The 19,503-nt window shown below is 32.4% G+C and overlaps 2 protein-coding genes across 2 annotated transcripts; both read left to right on the top strand.

Annotated features, from left to right (window-relative positions):
- The first annotated feature begins 3,769 nt into the window (after positions 1-3,769).
- On the top strand, positions 3,770-8,296 carry LOC105342044 (homeobox protein not2). The gene is made up of 3 exons (XM_011448831.4): positions 3,770-4,420; positions 7,380-7,524; positions 7,667-8,296. Exons 1-3 carry the CDS (start codon positions 4,009-4,011, stop codon positions 7,935-7,937), a joined length of 828 nt encoding a protein of 275 aa, XP_011447133.2. The 5' UTR covers positions 3,770-4,008; the 3' UTR covers positions 7,938-8,296.
- Positions 8,297-13,834: 5,538 nt separating this feature from the next.
- On the top strand, positions 13,835-19,432 carry LOC105342604 (coiled-coil domain-containing protein 15). Its single transcript, XM_011449608.4, has 11 exons — positions 13,835-14,005; positions 14,428-14,577; positions 14,879-15,008; positions 15,676-15,737; positions 16,158-16,274; positions 16,488-16,536; positions 16,821-16,943; positions 17,197-17,389; positions 17,518-17,709; positions 18,189-18,337; positions 18,921-19,432. Exons 1-11 carry the CDS (start codon positions 13,862-13,864, stop codon positions 18,968-18,970), a joined length of 1,359 nt encoding a protein of 452 aa, XP_011447910.3. The 5' UTR covers positions 13,835-13,861; the 3' UTR covers positions 18,971-19,432.
- The last annotated feature ends 71 nt before the right edge of the window (positions 19,433-19,503 follow it).

The following is a 19,503-nucleotide window of genomic DNA, read 5'->3' as shown; positions in this document are numbered from 1 at the left end:
TAGAATTTCTTATTTTCTAAGAAAACAAAACTTAATTCACATCCTAATTTGTTCGTCTTGTTGTGTTTTTCCGGTCCTGTTTCAAAATTGCATCACAAAAGTTGAAAGATATTTCATCAGGACACATTTGAATCCGTTTGGGGTGAAAATTAGAGATCAAAGAGGAATTTGTCAACAAGATTTTGTCATACTCTGACACCTGTTATAATTCTTGGGGGGATAGGGCACCGATGACTCGTGGGAACTTTCCGGTAATCGGTAACGTTCCTTTACTTATGTACGTAAATGAACCCAAAACTTTTAAGGTACAATGCCGGTATCTACACGTAGAAGGTGGTTTAAATACTAAGTAATTAACTATTTCTTGTCTTAATTATTGAAAAACGAAATTATATAATTTAAAATAAAGACAATATACTCCGAGTCTACTATTACCTTCAATAAGATTTAACAATATTTTATGTTTAAGAAAAGGAGAGTTTTTGATCTTTTCAAAATGAAAAGAGACAAAAATTCAATAGAATTAAAGAATTCTAAAATTATCTATTTTTTATTTCTATTTTTTATTGTAATACATGAATATTGATAAAGGATCTCGATTAGTATTTTATAGTTAAAAACAGATAAAACGGCAAAATAAATGCGGAACTGGTTTCGACCAAGGATCCATGGAAACCCCCAACGAATGACAAATAAAATCACCAACAGGATTGACAGGAACAAAAAAAAGCAATTGCAGATGTTCAAACGGATATATTTTTTTTCAAATGAATGCACAAGACCCAATGATGAAATCCTTAATGAAATCACAAAATTACTTTACAATTTTTGGTCTATCCCCCCTTTATTATTTTGAAACTTGTAATAAATCTGCTGTAAAACGTATGTCTATGTATTTTCATGTTGTAAATTTTGAATAAACTGGGTGGGTGTAAATACAAAATTCCCAACATGACAACTCATGTTGTAAAAGTTTGTATTTACACCCACCCAGTAAATTCAAAATTTACAACATGACAGTATTTTTCAACAAAGAAATGGAATTGGATTGAATCGATTTGAAATTGATATACAAAGATGTATATAAGGGAAATTTTCCCAAATAAAGTAACTGTTGAGATTATGATAAGATATTAGGATTTGAGATTTTAGTTTATAGGTTCCAGTTGATAGTTGATCTAGCACCACACAGAATCTATTTAATAGAAAAATAATGTAGATCTCTCTCTCTCTCTCTCTCTCTCTCTCTCTCTCTCTCTCTCTCTCTCTCTCTCTCTCCATTTTAATGATGCATGTGAATAAAAAACAAACAAACAAAACAATCATATGAGCACAAAAAGGAAAGGGTAGAACAAAATGTTCGGTTTTCCCCTTTCTCTCATTTATGAAAAGGCGTACATATGATAATTGGTATTTTTTCTTATCATGCATTAAGATTTTGCACATCAGTTCGAAAATTCGATTTAACACCGGATGTCTGTTCAACTTAAACGTGCGACTGTGCACGTCAAAATATTCAAGTCATCACCTAATTTTAATTGCAGTCTAAATAATTCATATGATATTCATTTTTTTAAACTCTAGGGACATGAATGTAATAATTTTGAAATCACGAACTAAATCATATTAGTTATGTTAATAATTTAAGAATATGGTTTTTAAATTAAAATGTATTACACTAATTCCACGAATTTAATGACTATATAAATGTACAATTACCAAAAATTAGACTGCATGGATAACTCATTTGAACTACACATGGTCGCAAACCCACATTATGCAAATCTGGTTAAAATGTCAGTTATATAAGTTTTTATCTGTTCCACCAAACTTGACTTCACCATTCAAGGTTAACCGAAGACAAAGTTAATTAAAAAAACTAGATCCTGGATATGACCCTACACCTAATCAAGTGTCACATTCCCTGCATTGAACGGTCTTATTACTTGATGAGCATGTGCTTTGTGAGAAAAACACGTACATGCTTTTCATTCGAAAAATATACATCTCTTGCGAAAATATAAATTGGTGTTCAATAAACGTCGTTTTTCTTCATATGGAAAGAAGAAAGTTTGAAGTTGATTACACGCGCGAATTGTTCCTCTTGGAATAAGGGACCCGATTATTCATCAGCTACACAATAGGCGAAATCGATCACTTCGTTTTCTTTAGGGGTTTTTGAAGAAATGTGTCATTATATCGCCAAATCGCATTGATCCAATTAATGCGCTTAAAAAGAGGGGTTAAATTGTTTACACTGTGAAATTGACCACGAAAACCTTCAGAAGGTGATAATTAAAACTGTTTTAACAATTTTCCCTCATCGCAAATATAGCACAAATAACCTTTTTTCAATGCTCGTCCTAACTTAATTTCTGTTTGGGTACGCATCAAATGATCTACCTCCATGTTTGTTTTGGCGAGCATAAATCTGCCACGGGAAATTTCTTTTGTTTTCTTTTAAAGACACCGTCTTATTTAAAAGATTTTAATAAGATACTATGTAACAGAAATATGCTATATTTTGAATTTCGATATATACTACGTCTCTCTGTTCAGTGATCCAGTGTAAATTTAGATTTGCAAAGTAAGTCAAGCACGTGTATTACGCACATGACTTCGGAGACTGAGAATTAAACTTGTCCTGACAGGATTCACCCTGACATTTCAATGCCTTCAAATTACGCAAACAGATGCAAATTATCGAAAGAAACATATACATCATCTCCATTTTAAATCTCATGCAAAAGTCAAATTCTAATGGGATTTGTAAGAAAGGGTGTTAGTTCTATTCTTGTCAGGCGCATGCATTTTCTTCCAGTTATAATTTTTTATTCAAATATTTTAAATCTACTTACAATCTAAAGTAACGTTACCTTTATTAACTAATTTAGTTTACTTAATATGGCTTATTTTAATGAGAGTTAAAGATTCTGAATGACTGTATATTCCACGCAGTTAACGAAATTCATGATCCTTTAAGATTGATGGCAATAAATGCAGTATTTTATCCAAATAACGCCTGTTTTGTAAGAGTACCTTAAAGTATAAGGCTTAGCAAAACGAGAAAAAAAAACTCGCATATTTTATACGAAGAATTCCTAATCAATCTTCATTTTTATGTATAAAGTAGAATTTACATAATGTCATAATTATTAGCTGATTCATTTTAATGAAGTGATGCATATTTGCATTTTTTAAATGCTTTCTAACATTGAACGATAGTTCATAATATTGTTTCCAAAGTCATAAAAAATTAAATCGGTAATAAGGATAATAAAAGTTGGGAACGGTATTTTTTTCCAAGTGTCATAGTGTGTTATTTTGTTTAATTTTACATCTTTATCGAAGCAGATATGAAATTTATGTCAATGCTAAAAATAAATAATACATAAAAATTAAATTCGTATTCAATTGGCTTATTAACTTGTCAGACTTATTATAGTAAAGATAAGACAAGCTGAAATGTTTACGCTGTTGTAATCTCTTTATTTGTCTGCGGTGAGAAAGTGAGAAAAAGAATGTTTGACACGATTTGCATACGTTCTAACACCTTGAATAATTATTCGGATTTTTACCTGAAAATGAAGTTTGCCTATTACATATTTAGATGTATTAATAGTGCCCACAAGACATTAAATTGGTTTCTATAGTACACTCTCGGCCCGGATTGGCAATTGATACGCCAAGCGTAAAATCGCGGACCAATCAGAATTCGCCAGAAAGAAAGTATGAAAACACGATGTTTAAATATGCCCGAACTAATTGTTTACATTGGGTATAAGATTGTCTCAGCTACGATTCAGAAGCATCAAACCTGCTTCTTCCCGCATTGCTTCACTTGATTCTATTGAGACATTGTGGGTTGACATTTCCCTTCTTTCATTTATCAAAAGAATTGTCGAATCGAAAGAAAGAAAGGAGGAAAAAATAGTGTGCTGAATTTACTTTCAGAAACTTTATATTTTGTGGATTTTAATAATCCAAGAACAAAAAACTTTTTAAAAAATGAATGTGTTACCTCAGACCGGTTATCCTTTCCCCCCGGGATTTTGGCCATTCGCAACTTGTGCCGGGATGAAGACAATGGATTTACCCATCCACCCGGCTTTCATCCACACGCCGTATCCTACCTACCCAATCCATTCATCCGCCACTATTCCACACATGATCCACCCGGGGATTAGATCCAAGGCCGATTCCTTTACGATAGATGCAATTTTGAACAGAGACAAATCCGACAGTGTGTCCAGAAAATTAAAATCTCCGAGTTATCATGACAGCGAGTGTGGCAAGGACTTGGACATTCATTCAAGACGCCATCAAAGACTTTTTGCAAATTCGCATCCCTATCTGTCTCCCTCTGAAAAATCCAACAGCGACCGCTCATCTGTAAAAAGTCCTGAAATGTATGATGATGGTGAGTAAATATTTTTTTACAACAGTTCAAAATCAGAACTTAAATAGATAAATTAATAAAATGTCTCCGTTAAAAAAATAAGTTTAAATTTTCAAAAATATATAAAGAATTAAAGCTGCCTCTTTTGAAATTTTTCCTTGCCAATTTTTTTATATAAACAAAAAATAACGAAAAATGAACATTATTTATTTTTATTCTGAACTTCCAAATTTTAGAATTAATTTCTAAATGCATCTTGTCTTTCGAAATGTCATCCGGGACGAGAAAAAAAAAGAGAGCAAAATTAATGTGCAATGTAGATAAGTTGAGTTAATTACTCATTTTAATTAACAATTAAACTAATGAGACAGTGCACGCTGCACAAAACCGCGTAGGATTTATACGTGTTGTGCTGTACTCGACTCTGGCACAGTGTCGCATGCCACGGCCGACCACAAACAGATCGTGGTTCTTGGTGGGACATGCAACTCTCACTGTGGGGGTGAATTATGTAAATTGAATACTTTAAAATGATTTGTAAACATTCTATGACATCCCCGGTAATAAAAGTCATCCTAATTACCCAAGGACATATTGCCACGCATCGAACTTATCAACCTGTCTGTTTTGCAGAGGATTTTTCAGTGCGTATTTTAAGAATTTGACAAGTGTATATAAAGTGTTTCAAATATATGCAGGCAATTATCTTCTTTGTTTCAAAGAGATTTATAATTGAAATCCGTTATACTGATAAAAATAATTTTGGAATGTTTAAAAGATTTTATAGGGAAAACTGAATTGAGTTGGAATATCAACTTGGTGTAAAGTACGCAAGAATATCAGATTTTTTATATTCTCTCGAAGACTTCTAAAATAATCCGAGCAATTAAATCAGAAACGAAATTGAAATAAAGAAAAACGGTAAAATATTTACAGTGTCTGTCAAACTACCAAGTGTCAAATTAAGGGCCGCCAAGACACTTGCCTAGAAAATACGTTTCTTCAATTATTTTGTTTAAAGAATATTAAGTAATCAACCCTTGAGATTAAATTGAGTTTATATTGACTGTCGAAATAGGTGTTTACAGGCGGGGAGGTGTGGCATTTCGCCGCCAGATTCTCTTGTATTACCGAAATTTCCCATTTTCTCCACAAAATTAAGTTTACGTACGCTAGTAACGACATCCGTATCAAGAAACACAGGAGCCCCGGTGGTCGGAAAGATTTATGGCAGTTATAGACATCCCGTTGTAAATAATTTATTCTCTTGTTAATTTGATTCCTGCAAATGTAATGGTGCCCCTGATCAAATCTCTTCAACTCTTGAGGCCAAATTAAAATTAAATAAGAATTAATTATTATTATAATTCTGCATGCTTATGTTTATAAAAAAAAAAATTTCTGAACGGATGCATATTTCGCACGTACACGGTTTCTGCATGCAGGAAACGCGTAAACATGCAATCTTCTTCTCCTAACTCTAAGTGAAGGTAAAACATCTTACACAGGGATTTTCTCACGTGAAATATTTTTGAGAAGGCTCGTCTATTAAAGAGTAAATAAACTTTTCTGCAATTGTCAGTTCATTTGTGAAAGGAATGCTTCTTTTGAGTCGAAATTCGTCATCTCTCGGCAAAACCTGTAAAGTAATAATTATCAGTTCATAAAGGTTTCCCGTGGACACCTCCCCCTAACTATTACGATAGAGTGACATTAAAAATTCATAATCATATTCAAAGTAGGTCGCGAAAAGTCATCTGAGTTATTCAAATTTCCATATAATGATCATTTAGAGGGGCTTAACGACAACCGCAAACACCTTCACAGATGTTACTTGTATTACGACATTCTAATTACTCATTTCTTGCCCCCTATTTAACGTCTTTATACAACAGACCTATAATCTTTCCTTTTTGAAAGGAAAATTCAATAAGAGACTTATGAAAGAGCAATGTTTATCTTTTGCACGTGAAGTTCAAATAAATCATTTAAAATCCCTTCAAATTAAATAGAGCTTTTCAAGGAAAATAAACAATTTAAATGGCACGTTATCGAACGAAGAAACTATAGGAAAAATTGGGTTTTAGTATTTCAGAATTCATAAAATACTTGCCGACAGTAATTATTAAACAAAATAACTGCAGTACAAATAGAAAAAAAAATATTCAACTGAAAAGACACACTGATTTTTCCCTTCAATGATTTATTTGGTCGCGAAAATTATAGAGCTGGGATAATTTCTTTGACTGTAGTGTTATCCCGTTTGATTTCATTATTACGATCCAAATATAATAAGGAGAAAATTCTCACCAAGTTTATAACTTATTCAGGTGTGTTTGAAAAAAGATAACCAAACCGTATAATTTAACACCAATTTTGATTTTTTTTTTCATTATTGTTCAAAAATTTTACAATGCATGTTTGCATTTCCGCCTATTTCACACAATAGGCAAAGGGGAAAAAATCAATTAAAACACAATAAGTGAACGGGGTTTTTCATTTATTATAACGTTCTCGGACAGATAAATGGCAAAGAAAACAAAATTTCACGGACGTAAAAAATAAAAATAAATAAAACTGGTGTGAAAGGGGCGTATTTCCAATGTCAATAAGCTACTCTTTCTCACGCTTATATATTTCTCTAATCCCGAAAAACTATCCAGCAAATAACGAATAATATTTTGCATGATATTTTACAGCGACCATCATTTATAGATATCAGAATAAATTGAAACAATTAATACAGCAAACCAAACCATTTTATTTAAACAAACATGCCATGAAAGTATTCCACTTTATTTCTATAAATACAATTTTATTGAATTTTTAAATGAACTCGTATTAATAAAGTAAAAAAAAAAAAATAGTGTTATGGATTGATTTGATATTTTTCTCTGTCCAACTCGTAATGCAGACATTGATTAACTAAATAAATTCATTGCATTTCTTATAGTAATATATTTTGTCTTTTACGCTTCAGATCAAAAGGAAGATAAAAAATTGGACACAAAACAAGGTTGGAAACAGGGTAAAGGGAAGCGTGTGAGGACAATTTTCACCCCCGAACAACTGGAAAGATTGGAGGCTGAATTTGAGAAACAACAATATATGGTTGGAACTGAAAGGTACGTTGATTTGACAAAATAAACAAGAAACTTAAAGCAAATCTATATTTTGATGACGAATCAATGTCTAAAACCTGTGAGGTTTTTTTAACCTTAAATAAAAGCTATCATTTTTTAAATGCATTCTTCTTTTTTTTCTCAGGTATTATTTAGCATGCTCCTTGAATTTAACGGAAGCCCAAGTCAAAGTATGGTTCCAAAACAGAAGAATAAAATGGAGGAAACAGACCTTGGAACAACAACAAGCAAAACTTGCGCGATTTGATTTGTTTAAGGATTCTGTAGAATCTGAATCCGCCTACAGTGATTCTGACGATGACAATTCTAACAAAGGGAGTAGTTTTCCCACGTCTCCGGATCAGCGATGCGTGACGGCAGAAGTTCCATCAACTGCTTACACTTCCCCGTACTAAGATATCTGCTGTCGTTTCTGTGGTGTTTTTTAAAAACATGAAATAATTTATTTTATCAGTATTATGCGAAAACGGTCCTAAAGTGAGCGATTTCATGTAAACAAATGACTTAGTGGAGTAACAGTGTGAAAATTGGGTGTGTGTGTGTGTGTGTGTCTGTCTGTGTTTGGGTGTGAACGTGGGTGTTTGTATTGTTGCTTTCTTTTCAAATTCAGCTTTAGTGCTTTCAGAGCTAGTTCATGTATCTTAAAAACAGTCCAACATAGTTTGAATTGTATATGCATAATGAAGGCTTGAATTTTGTAAATAGATCTTATTTATTTCTAAACAACTTTTAACAGAACTATGTAGATCAACTTGAATAAATATATAGTAAAACATAGCCTTATTTGTTTGTTTTAGAATTTTGATCTATTTTTTGCTAATTTTGCGATATTTAAATACATCAACCAATCTCCAGTTTGTCAAGCATGGTTTTGGTTTTCCTGTTTATTGTACCAAGCAAGTCAAATTCTTTGAAAGTTTTTTTTACACAGAAGATACTTTGCAAGAGCGAAAAAACCACATATATTGCAAGTAAAAAAATTCTAAAATCTTTATATTTAGCTATAGATATCAAATAATTCTAATTGAATTACCAAAACGAAACAAACAAACAATTATCTAATACGGACATCATCGGTTAATCAATTAATGTGCTAGATATTGTACTATTCTCATAAATTCTACGAAAATAATTGTTTATGGGGCAAAAATTAAACATGTAAAATATATCTCATAGGCTTCGGAACCGGGGGGGGGGGGGGCTTAGCTCCCCCCCCCCCCCCCCCCCACTTTTTTTGCAAAGTTAGACATAACCATTAGGCACACAGCATCATAGAGGGTTCAGCCCCCCACTTTTTATCGCAGCAAAGATAATTGTACATAAATTTACATTGATAAGGTAGGATTATTGAGAAGTTTGAGGCATAGGTATACTCCCCCCCCCCCCCCCCCGATAAGGAATTTTATGATTTGGTGGGAAAACAATTTTTTGGTAGGTAAGAATTTTTTTTGGAACTATAGGTTTACTCCTCCTCCTCCTGCTCCTCCTCCTCCTCCCCCCCCCCCCCCCCCAACGGATTAGAATTTTCAGAATTTTCATGATTTGGAGAAATAATTTTTTTTTTTGCTTGTCAAGATTTTTGAGGATCAGTCTAGCCCCCCCCCCCCCCCACACACACACACACACACTTTCAATTTTCTTCCGACGCCACTGTATCTTGATCAAATTTTATCATTCGCAATACAAGTAACTTTTTATCACACCAGCTACCTGTGCGATTGACATATACTGGTACGTCGCCCTGTATATTAAATGTAATTACGCGTGGATTACACGTTATTCATCAATTACGTAAAATCAGTAAAGACTAAAAGGCGTTACACTACATCTAATGATATTCACTTCATTACCTACTATATAGTGTTATATCTATATTTATAAACCATAATTATTTCTTGTAACTTATGCAATTGTCAAATCTTTAATGATTTTTAGCTAACGTACATTGCACCTAGTAAAAGATTCATAACTCTAATTTACGATATAAAAACGTAAATGTGTTAAAATTAATTTCAATATAGAAATAAATGTTGCATGGTTTTTGTAAGCTCTCATTATAGAAACTTATCAGCGAAAATAAACAGGTATTTTTCACAAAGAGCTGCATTATCTAAGAGCTGAGGTCACAGAATATGGAACTGAGAATTTTAAAATCAAGGTCATGGAAACATTATATCATTACGGGAACCAACCTGAACCATCGTTGATAGATAGATTTCACGAGTTTTCGTGCTAATGTCTTTTTTTTTTTTTGTATTCGTTACTCATGCATTCCCAAAACGGGTTCTTTGTAGTAAGTTTGTTTCATAACTACATGTTTATTAAATAATGCACTGGTCAATCATACATACTTCAAAAATGCTATTTATAATAGGGTTTATGACATTTAATTAAGGTCTAATAGGTGTTTAGTTCTGCTACACAAGTTTAAAGAGAAAACATATATATTAAAGGACTGAGTAATCACTGAATGGTCGTGTCTAATTTAGGCTTTATCAAACTAGCTCCCTTAAAGAAGCTTTGTGTAAAGATTTGGGCAAAATTGAAATTCCAAGACTAAAATATATCGTGGAATTTTCCTTTGATAAATGATAATTCAAGTCCAAAATAATCATCTGAAATTGTAATCTGTGGCAATTTGTTAGTTCTTCAGCCTTCTTAAGCGTTCCAAGGAAATAAAAATGACATATATGTTTTAGCATTTTTATAGTATCATCGTAAATTACCATTATCAACTGTTCCTTTTTAAACTTAAAAAATACATGATTTCTAAGAAAACGGGTTTCAAAATTAAGGACATTAGAATGGGCCAAAAGTAATTCAACCAGTGTTTGCTTTGTGCCACGTTTGGTTGATATGTATATTTTTCAGCTATTGGTGCGATGTCTATCAATTCGTGATCTTGATAAAAATTAAATGAGTTTTTCATAATAACCTCTCTCAAGTCTTACTTAAATTGTAGTGAATAAGCAAACTAAAAACATTGCTAATAAATATACATGTAACGACGTTTCGTACATATGCAGGCATTGAGTAATATCTAATTTTATAAATGTAAAAAAAAAACAAAAACTTTTAACACCATAATTCACCAAAACGCATAAGGTACATGTATATACCCGTTTCTATGGGTTTTTTTAAAAATAAAATCAAATGGGGTACACACAAATTGTCAATTTACTCGCAATTTATAAAATGCTGAATTTCTTCTTCTTTTTTTATTGTTTTTTATGTCTGGTTTGTATAGTAAGTAATTTATTTATTTATAGTGACAACAGTATACATTTTCAAGCATAATATAAACAGCAATAAGCATAGATTTATCACCCGGCCTGTCGGGCCTATATGCCACTTTAAACACATTATAACTGAAAAGAAAAGAAAAGAAAATTAACACAGCGTCAAGAGATGAAAAAAAGATATTATTGAAAATACACGTGTATAAGTATAAAGCTTCCGTTAGAACTCTTGAGATTGCACCCCTTGTTTTGCTTTAATAGTTTATATAATACAGTTATGCTTATTTTCTGAACAACGAAGAATTGAAGAATTAAATATGTGAGAATGGAGACTAAATTGAAAAAAAGGAATTACTATTTGGTCCCACTGTACTACGAGAATGCTTTTTTAAATGACCCTTTAAAAAACAACGTAAACTAAGGATATATGGTTCATTCTTTTTGAAGAATTGCATCTCCATTCTTCAAGAAAACATCAGAAGGAAATAAAGGGGACTACTTTGGTGCATTAAAATTGGCATACATTGTAATGATTATGATGAAGAAGAAAAAAGAATTTCATCAAAACACTAACAGACTACATTATGGTGTAAAGATATGAAGGCGGTGGTACCGGTATGAGGGTGGAGCTTACTCAAATTCCAATATGACTGAACGCGGCCTCATCCAGTGCCATTAACCCTGTCACCTACTTTATGCATTATAAAACTGTTATAGATGTTTTAATTGACACACAAAAAATGTTCTTCGGGAAACCAAGTGAATTGTAACATTCACATGCACGATAAAGATTATGCACATTCTTTAAGCACGTGTTGTTACCTAAGTCAGCATACAACTGCGTCTTCGCAAAACGGTAGCTGCTTTATCATCCAAATTGAATCTTTTCGGTCATAGGTAACTAAAGAGAGGTAACTCAACATAGACTAGTACTATAACCACCCTCAATGTGTAATTCTTACAGGGTCATATAGACGCACATAAAGCCAGAAAATGGATAGAATTCCAATAGTTGTAGGAGTAAAGCAAATTAAGATATGTTAATTTTTGCCCTCCTTTTAATTATTGCACTTTCCTTTTTCATTCAAAAATTAATAACTCATTTTTTCTGAGTTACTTGATGTCATCGTTGAAACCATCGGGTTTTCTCCTGTGGTCAGAATAATTTGGTATCGGTGTTTTGTTATATTTTTTTTCAGTATGTGGTTTTTATCCCCCCCCCCCCCACCAGCATCCGCTAACTTTTACACCCCCCCCCCCTCTCCAAATACAAAAATACTAGCTAACGTACTTGACTAGCACTATATAGACACTGAACGAGTAACGATTCAAGAAAAATCACTGATGCAGACATCAGATTTAACAATTAAGTTGTGGTTCAGAACTCCACGATCGTCTCGTAAAAACACTTCGGTCAATATCAGAATTAGAAAAGCAATCAAGCATTCAAATGAAGATGATGAATACTCAATATTGCAGCAGTCCGGTGACTAATGGTGCGGATCTAATCTTAGAATCGTCAATGGCTTTCATTATAACCCCTATAATTGACAATGTACCACCATTATTAAGGCAAACAAACATTCGTATGACTTGCGTCTTTATTTCATTTACATTTTTTCTCTTGACGATAAGAAAATTGATGGACCATTTATATTCAAGTATTCGCCTCCTATTGGATTTTCAGTCTTTAATGAATTTCATTGGAAATAAAAACCGATGTTCCTTTAACCGAAAATATGCGGGTCTGTCGAGAAAAGTGCCAATGCCGTGCCTATTCTCTGATCAAGTTCAAATGATTAATAAAAACCAGTAAAAAAGAGTGTCAACGCATGACCCTTATTTTATGCGACCAAATTGTACATTTGATAGAATGCATGTGCATAATGCATGCATGTTCCCTTTCGAATTCCCAATTTAGTATCAATCAATTCACGACACGTTGTTTGATACAGCTACATGTATATTCTGAACAGAAAAAAATATCATGCAGATATCCATTATGTTTTTCATTTCCTCCTTTCGAAAATGCATAAATGAATAAATAAATGAATAGATAAATAAATAAATTGTAAATTAAAAACCCTAGGTTTAATTTCAGTCTACTTATATAGTTGGGTATTAAAACGGCGATTGAATTAAGAAGTAAGGGGGATCAAGTCAAAGAAATAAAAGAAAATTCTTGGGATAAATATTAAGATGTTCTTGTTTAAACGAAAAACTGTATGCACAACACAAACGCATGATATCATAATAAAAAATTCCACTGACCACTTGCACCAACATAATTCATGATAATTAAAATGCATGTCTTCCTTCATGACTTTGTGGAATGTTTAAAAGTGGTTCATTGAATAGAAAATTTTAATAATAATTATATTCATTCATGAAGGCTAAATAATAAAAGTAATTCTGACATTTTGTAATTAAGTGTTTATTTTTTTTTTAATTTATTAATTTTTTAAAATAAACTATAGGCGTCGGAACCGGGGGGGGGGGGCTTAACACCAACCTCCTCCCCCCCCCCCCCCCCCCACTTTTTTGCAAAAGTGAGACCTTACCATTAGGCACATAGCATCATAGAGGGTTCAGCCCCACACTTTTTTCTCGCAGCAAAGATAATTGTTCCTAAAGAACCTTGAAAGGATGGAGTCAGAGGTATACTTACCCCCCCCCCCCCCCCACCCCAACGGATTAGGAATATCAATATCATGATATGGGGGGGGGGGTTTGGTAGGTAAGAATTTTTTTGGAACTGTAGGTTTATCCCCCCCCCCTCCTCACACGGATAGTGATTTTCATGATTTTGGGAATTATTTTGTTGTCTTCTAGCCCCACCCCCACTTTCAATTTACTTCCGACGCCACTGTAAACAACATTATATTTTTTGAAAAGATAAAGAAATGATATATTTAAAAAAAAAAAGAAGCTTGCATCGGTCTTTCCACAGGAATCGTCTATTTTATCAATTTGTTGCAAATACATGTTATATGTCTATCTTCAACCGATATTCCGAAAATGTCCGTTTAGGACATTTTGGTCTATGTAAATCCCGAGATGCTCCGAGTTGTTGATTAAAGATGGCGGCCAAAACAAATGCAGTGGGGTTGAGAAAAATAACAAAACCCGTTATTAGCACTGATGTTATGGGAAACAGAAATGTAGAGGTTCGTGCAGTTGGAGCATGGGTTCAACCAGCTTGTTCAATTCCATCTGAAGGCGTGGTACGTTTTTAAATCTAAAAGCCCACACTATGTCGCTGTTGAGCATGTTGGTTCATGCCCAACATCTAAGTTACACAAAAAGCAAATTCAAGAAAACAATAATACATTCATAAATATATAAATCATTACATATACTTGTTTTTGGTTTTTAAGTTTTGATACAACCAATTAAAACTTTGTTCCCAAATTTCGAGTGTATAAGGGTTTTTGTCATTGTTGAAAAGCAGTGTATGACAAAGGCTAAGCTATACCATTGGAAAAAAAAGATAATAGATTTTGATCCTACAATGTACATTTATGTATAGTACATTTATGTATAAGACGCAACAAAAATACTACTTTTGACTAAGTTTAAACAAGTTTTGCTTGCAAAAAATGTTGCATGTATTTATCTTTTGCAAACTATTGGTGAATGTTTTCAGGTGGCTGCTGAACAAGAAGAAGCAAGAATAAGACAAGCGCAAGCTGAGAAAGAGGCCAAGCTGAAAAAGTTTCGAGAGGATGTCAAAAATAGAGTTCGGTTAATGGAAAAAGCATGCAAGCAGAAGGAGTTGGAAAAGTCCTATAATGCTGTGAGTAGTTTTTTCTAAACTTCAAGATGTCCACAATCTGTGCAAAATCATCAACCATGGTGGAAAAGCATAATTATCAATTTTCAGTTATATATATGCAAATCATGAAATATATTTAGTGTGAATAATATAAATATATTATATATTGTTTTAGGGAGATAAATGATTTTGTTGTTTTATATGGTTGATGTATGCTTATATTTAGTTCTTAATCTAAAAAACAAAAAAACAAACTGTAGATATCCATATAAATATGGTACTTATTAAACATATTTATATCAACCATTATTATCATATCCAGTTTGAACACGAGCAAAGTGTTATGCAACAAAGTGCCTTCAATGAAAATGTTGTACCAAGGAAGGATAGCTGTTTAATCAGGAAACATGGGTCTCATGAGATTAAGCACACACGTCCCCCTAGTTCATATGGTAAGCCAAATATATACATGTATAATATATTTTTAAAATGGAACATTTACACTTTAGTGAAATGGTAAATCATTATAATATACCTTAAAACTAGAAATTAATACAATCATCTTTTAAAGAAAGGAATTTTTTTTTCAATAGGATAGGTGTATTTTATCATTCCAAGTTAAAGACAACTGAATGTTCTGAAAACTATAAACTACAGTGTATTCATTAAAAGAAATATTTGTTATGTTAAATTTTTGTTATGATGTTGGAATTAATACTGTGGATTCATTAAAATTTGTTGGGGCCAATTTTTGTGGATTGCTTAAAATTTATGAGTTTGTGGGGACATAATTTTGTGTATTCTCTTATACTGGTCTACAAAAGAAAATATGATTTTAAAACCCTAATTTATTTATTCGTTGACAATGTTAATTCGTGGATGAGATACCCACTAATTCATAGAAAACTCAGCCACTGCAAAATCTTATGAATCCACAGTATATAAATGTTGAACTGTTATTGTTGCTATTATTTTGATGGCATTTTTTTTAAAAGTAACTTTGTCTTTTACAAAATGTTCATCTCGCATACAATATCCCCTTTTCAAAAGATGTAAACTCTATAAAAGATACATGTACATGTACAAGCTTTTACTGATTTGATTTTGTTTACACTATAGACGGCAATCTAAGGAACAGTGACAGTATCCAGGAGCAGGCCTTCATAGACCACACTGAGGAGGTATTATTTACAGAAGCAAAGATGAGTTATAACATCACTCTGATGCAGTAAATTCAGAATTGTTTTAGTACAGAGTTTTGTGTATACACTCATCTTGTTTTCTACTGTTAATATCATAGTTTTTTTATTGTACAAGCTTACTGGATGCTTGCTTTCTCTTTTTATACATGTTATTGTAGTTATTTTAGTCTTTAAAAGAAATATTTGTGCAAGTCTTTTTGTTTAAGGAGATTTTTTTTGGTTTACACAGTAGCTGACATAGGTTCTGTGTAAACTCTAGGAATATAAAAACAATCTGAAAAACAAATAAGGAAAAACTCATAGAAAAAATCTTATGATTTTATTTCTTACTGTAGAATATGTAATGAAATATCTGCTTAATCTACTGTGCTGATCACATTCTTTGTACATTACCATCAGGTACACAAAGTAACGCGACAAGCCAGGAACAAGTTGGTATCCAAACAGATTCTTACAGACGACCTGATCTCAGACGGACTGCCAGGGGGTGTGTGGAAAGTCTCTGTGTCCAGAGATGTAAGCTGGAAATTTAATCTGTATTATTATCAATAAAAGATTTCTACAGTGTATTCAATACATATAAAATATTGCAAGAAAAGGTAAAATGTAAATATTTACTTTCAAACAATACACTAGCTGGTACTTCAAAAGATTAGAATACCATAGTGAAGAATTTGTTGGAAATTATTGATATAGATTTTTAATTTTTTATCAAATTTTAATTTACAGCTTCCTGTGAGATCCTCAGCTGAAAAAAAAGTCCAGGATGAGGATGAAGGTAATTTTTTTTCTTTTAATAGTTATTCAAGTATTCTTCTTCTTTACGCCTGTACATGAACATGCATTGATTGTAGTATAGGTTGTTCAGAATTTAATTTTGAAAAAAACTAATTCTCAGGAGACAGAAACAGGTTTTTGTGTTATAAAGTACAATGTTATTCATGTATTACCCTATTGCTAAGAATGTTTATCATGCCTATTGAATCAAAGTTTTTTTTCTGTCCTTTTGGGTTTTTTTTATTATTTGATTTGAAAGAAATGTTTTTGAAAAATATCAAACAGACTTTGAAGATGAAAGCCAAGACAAAGAAAATGAGAGTCTCGATCCTGTGGACAAAGTGGTTCAGTTCAACCTACAACCCACATATCACGAAATAAAACCAGGAAAACCTCGATGTAAAAGTGGTAAGATAGAGAGAGGACCTTTCAGATACGACCCCTCTCTTTCTTTCACTGTATGTCTGTGTGTCTCTCTCTTTCATGTATACTCAAGATGATGAGACTGATGTTCTTGACATTCTCTGTCTGTCTGTCTGTCTGTCTCTCTCTCTCTTTCTCTCTCTCTCTCTGAGACATTGTTTTCAGTTGATCATTATGCTTATAATACACAAAATAAAGGATTTGAAGTTATTTGTTCATAAGCCTTTCATATTTTCAGCCCATGCCTCTCTAGGAAGTCAGGGTCACAGAAAGAAACCTGTCCCTGACATTTATGCAGGAGTTCATAAGGAGGAACAGAAGAAGCAGCAAAAAATACAACAGGCGACATACCGACGACTGTTCATGGACATAGAGCGGGAACAAGTGAAAGAAAATATTCGACGGAAAGAGCACAGCAAACGCATACAGAAGTAAGACACATGCAGATAGAGCAGTTGTGATTTACTTGTTGATACATGTATATTTGCTAAAAAAAAAAAAAAATATATACATGTATATTGATACTCTATTATAAAAAAAGCAACCTTTTCATTTTAAGATTAAAGCTTGAAAAAGAAGAACAGAGAAGAAATGAGGAGGAAATGTCCCTGAGGTCTGTGGAACCTCGAGACCCACTCACTGGAGAAACCTCGTTTGAGGCACTTCAAAGGGAGATTGAAGAACATCGGCATGTAGTACAGGTCCTCAGGGAAAATGAAGAGAGAATCAGAAAAGTCAAAGAAATGGAAAGGTGGGCTCATGGAATTATAAATAAATTTACAATGTATATAAGATGTCTGTTTTTGCTTTCAAAATATTACAATCTACTCTTGTGGATATGTTATTTTGAAGACTGATCAGGGTTAATTTTTATCAATTCTTTAATGATATTAGGATGAACATACATTGAAACAAAAAAATAAACTGCACATGAATCTTTTCCCAATGTATGTTTAAGATCATTTCTTTCTTAAAAACAGAAGTTAAATATTATATTTAGTTTCGAAGAGCTTTTCCATTTCACTTTTCAAATATCATAAAAATGCCCTTATTAGTTGTATGATTTTGTGATTTCATATATAAACTCATTAATATTTGACTTGTCAAATATGTCTCCATTAACAGACCTGAATACCCAGCATTTACAGTAAATACATTTTTTTGTGATTGTTTTATGCATACAGATTAACCAAGGATGAAGTTACGGTAATAATTTTTTTCATTATATAGGTTTGTTGAGGCTCTAAAGCAACAGTTGAAGGAGAAGATGGATAAGCGTGGAGTAGAGTTGCCTCCCCTTTGCTGCTGCGGAATGACTCTCTGGGACACAAATCCTGACACCTGTGCTAATAACTGTGTCTTCTACAGAAATCCTAAAGGTGCGTAGGCTTAGTCAACTTATACATGCAACTTTGTCTTCTTAAGAAATTCTAAAGGTGGGTAGGCTCAGTAGGCTTACATCCTAAAACTGTCTTCTACAGAAATCATTTTAAAATTTTGTCAATTTGTGTGAAAGCTTAGTTCTCTTAAGAGATATCTTTTTTCTATTAAAGGTGTGTTAACTGTTGCTTATTCTCTAATAAAAACTGTGTTTTCTACATTATTAGATAAAAACTGTTAGACTAAAACTATACTTATAACTGAGCAAATCATAAAGATGTTCAAGTTTTGAAGCTGCATGTATTACATATATGTTTCCTCTACAAGTATATATTACAGGTGTAGGTTTATTTGACAATCTAAGCAAAATATGCAAGATTGTTTGTAAATTCTCCCATACAATATTGATGTCTGCATTAACTTAAATAAAGAACATATTATATGGCTATGAAAAAGTTTTCATTTATATCATAAAATCATTATATACATGTACAACTAATGTACATCAGAAAATCCAATAATCATAATATTTACAAAAAAGAAAAAGTTAATAGACATTTCAATTTTCCTTTCTGATTTTAGGATATGCCAAAGCATTACAGTCCTTACTGATGACAAATGAAGTCTCCTGATACCAACAGTGCTGGGTGCGACCAGAGGGAAAACATTACTGTGATAGTTTTTATTCATTCTCCATATCTCATACAGTCAAGAAAACATGCCATTGTGTACTTAACTGTAGATGCCCTCAAAACTGCTTGAAGTGTTGCAGGGCATGAAAAATTCAAATTTGAAGCAGGATGTGAGCAAAGTTATGAATGAACTGCTGAATCTTTTGCATGTACAAGTCACATACTTTTATAAAATATGATATCCAAATAATTTAGTACCAATATTATATTAATGTTGTGTGACACACATTAAAATTGTTATGGTATTAACTGTTTTGTAATTATCAGTGTTGTCTGTATGCCATAGAAAGTGGTTTCCATGAAACTTCAGTTACGTAAGAGATGTACTATTTGCTTCATTTAGTTTTGTAGCATTATTGATAACCAACTTGTTTTAATAAAAAAAAATGATTGTTCAAAATATATTTTATGGTGTGATTAGAATGTGGAGGAAATCATTTATTTATTATTTTGTATACAAATATACTGTATTA

Source organism: Magallana gigas, chromosome 8 (assembly GCF_963853765.1).
Source record: "Magallana gigas chromosome 8, xbMagGiga1.1, whole genome shotgun sequence".
Lineage (NCBI taxonomy): Eukaryota > Metazoa > Mollusca > Bivalvia > Ostreida > Ostreidae > Magallana > Magallana gigas.
Note: the sequence above shows the minus strand (reverse complement) of the source record. Positions and strands in the feature narration are given on the sequence as shown.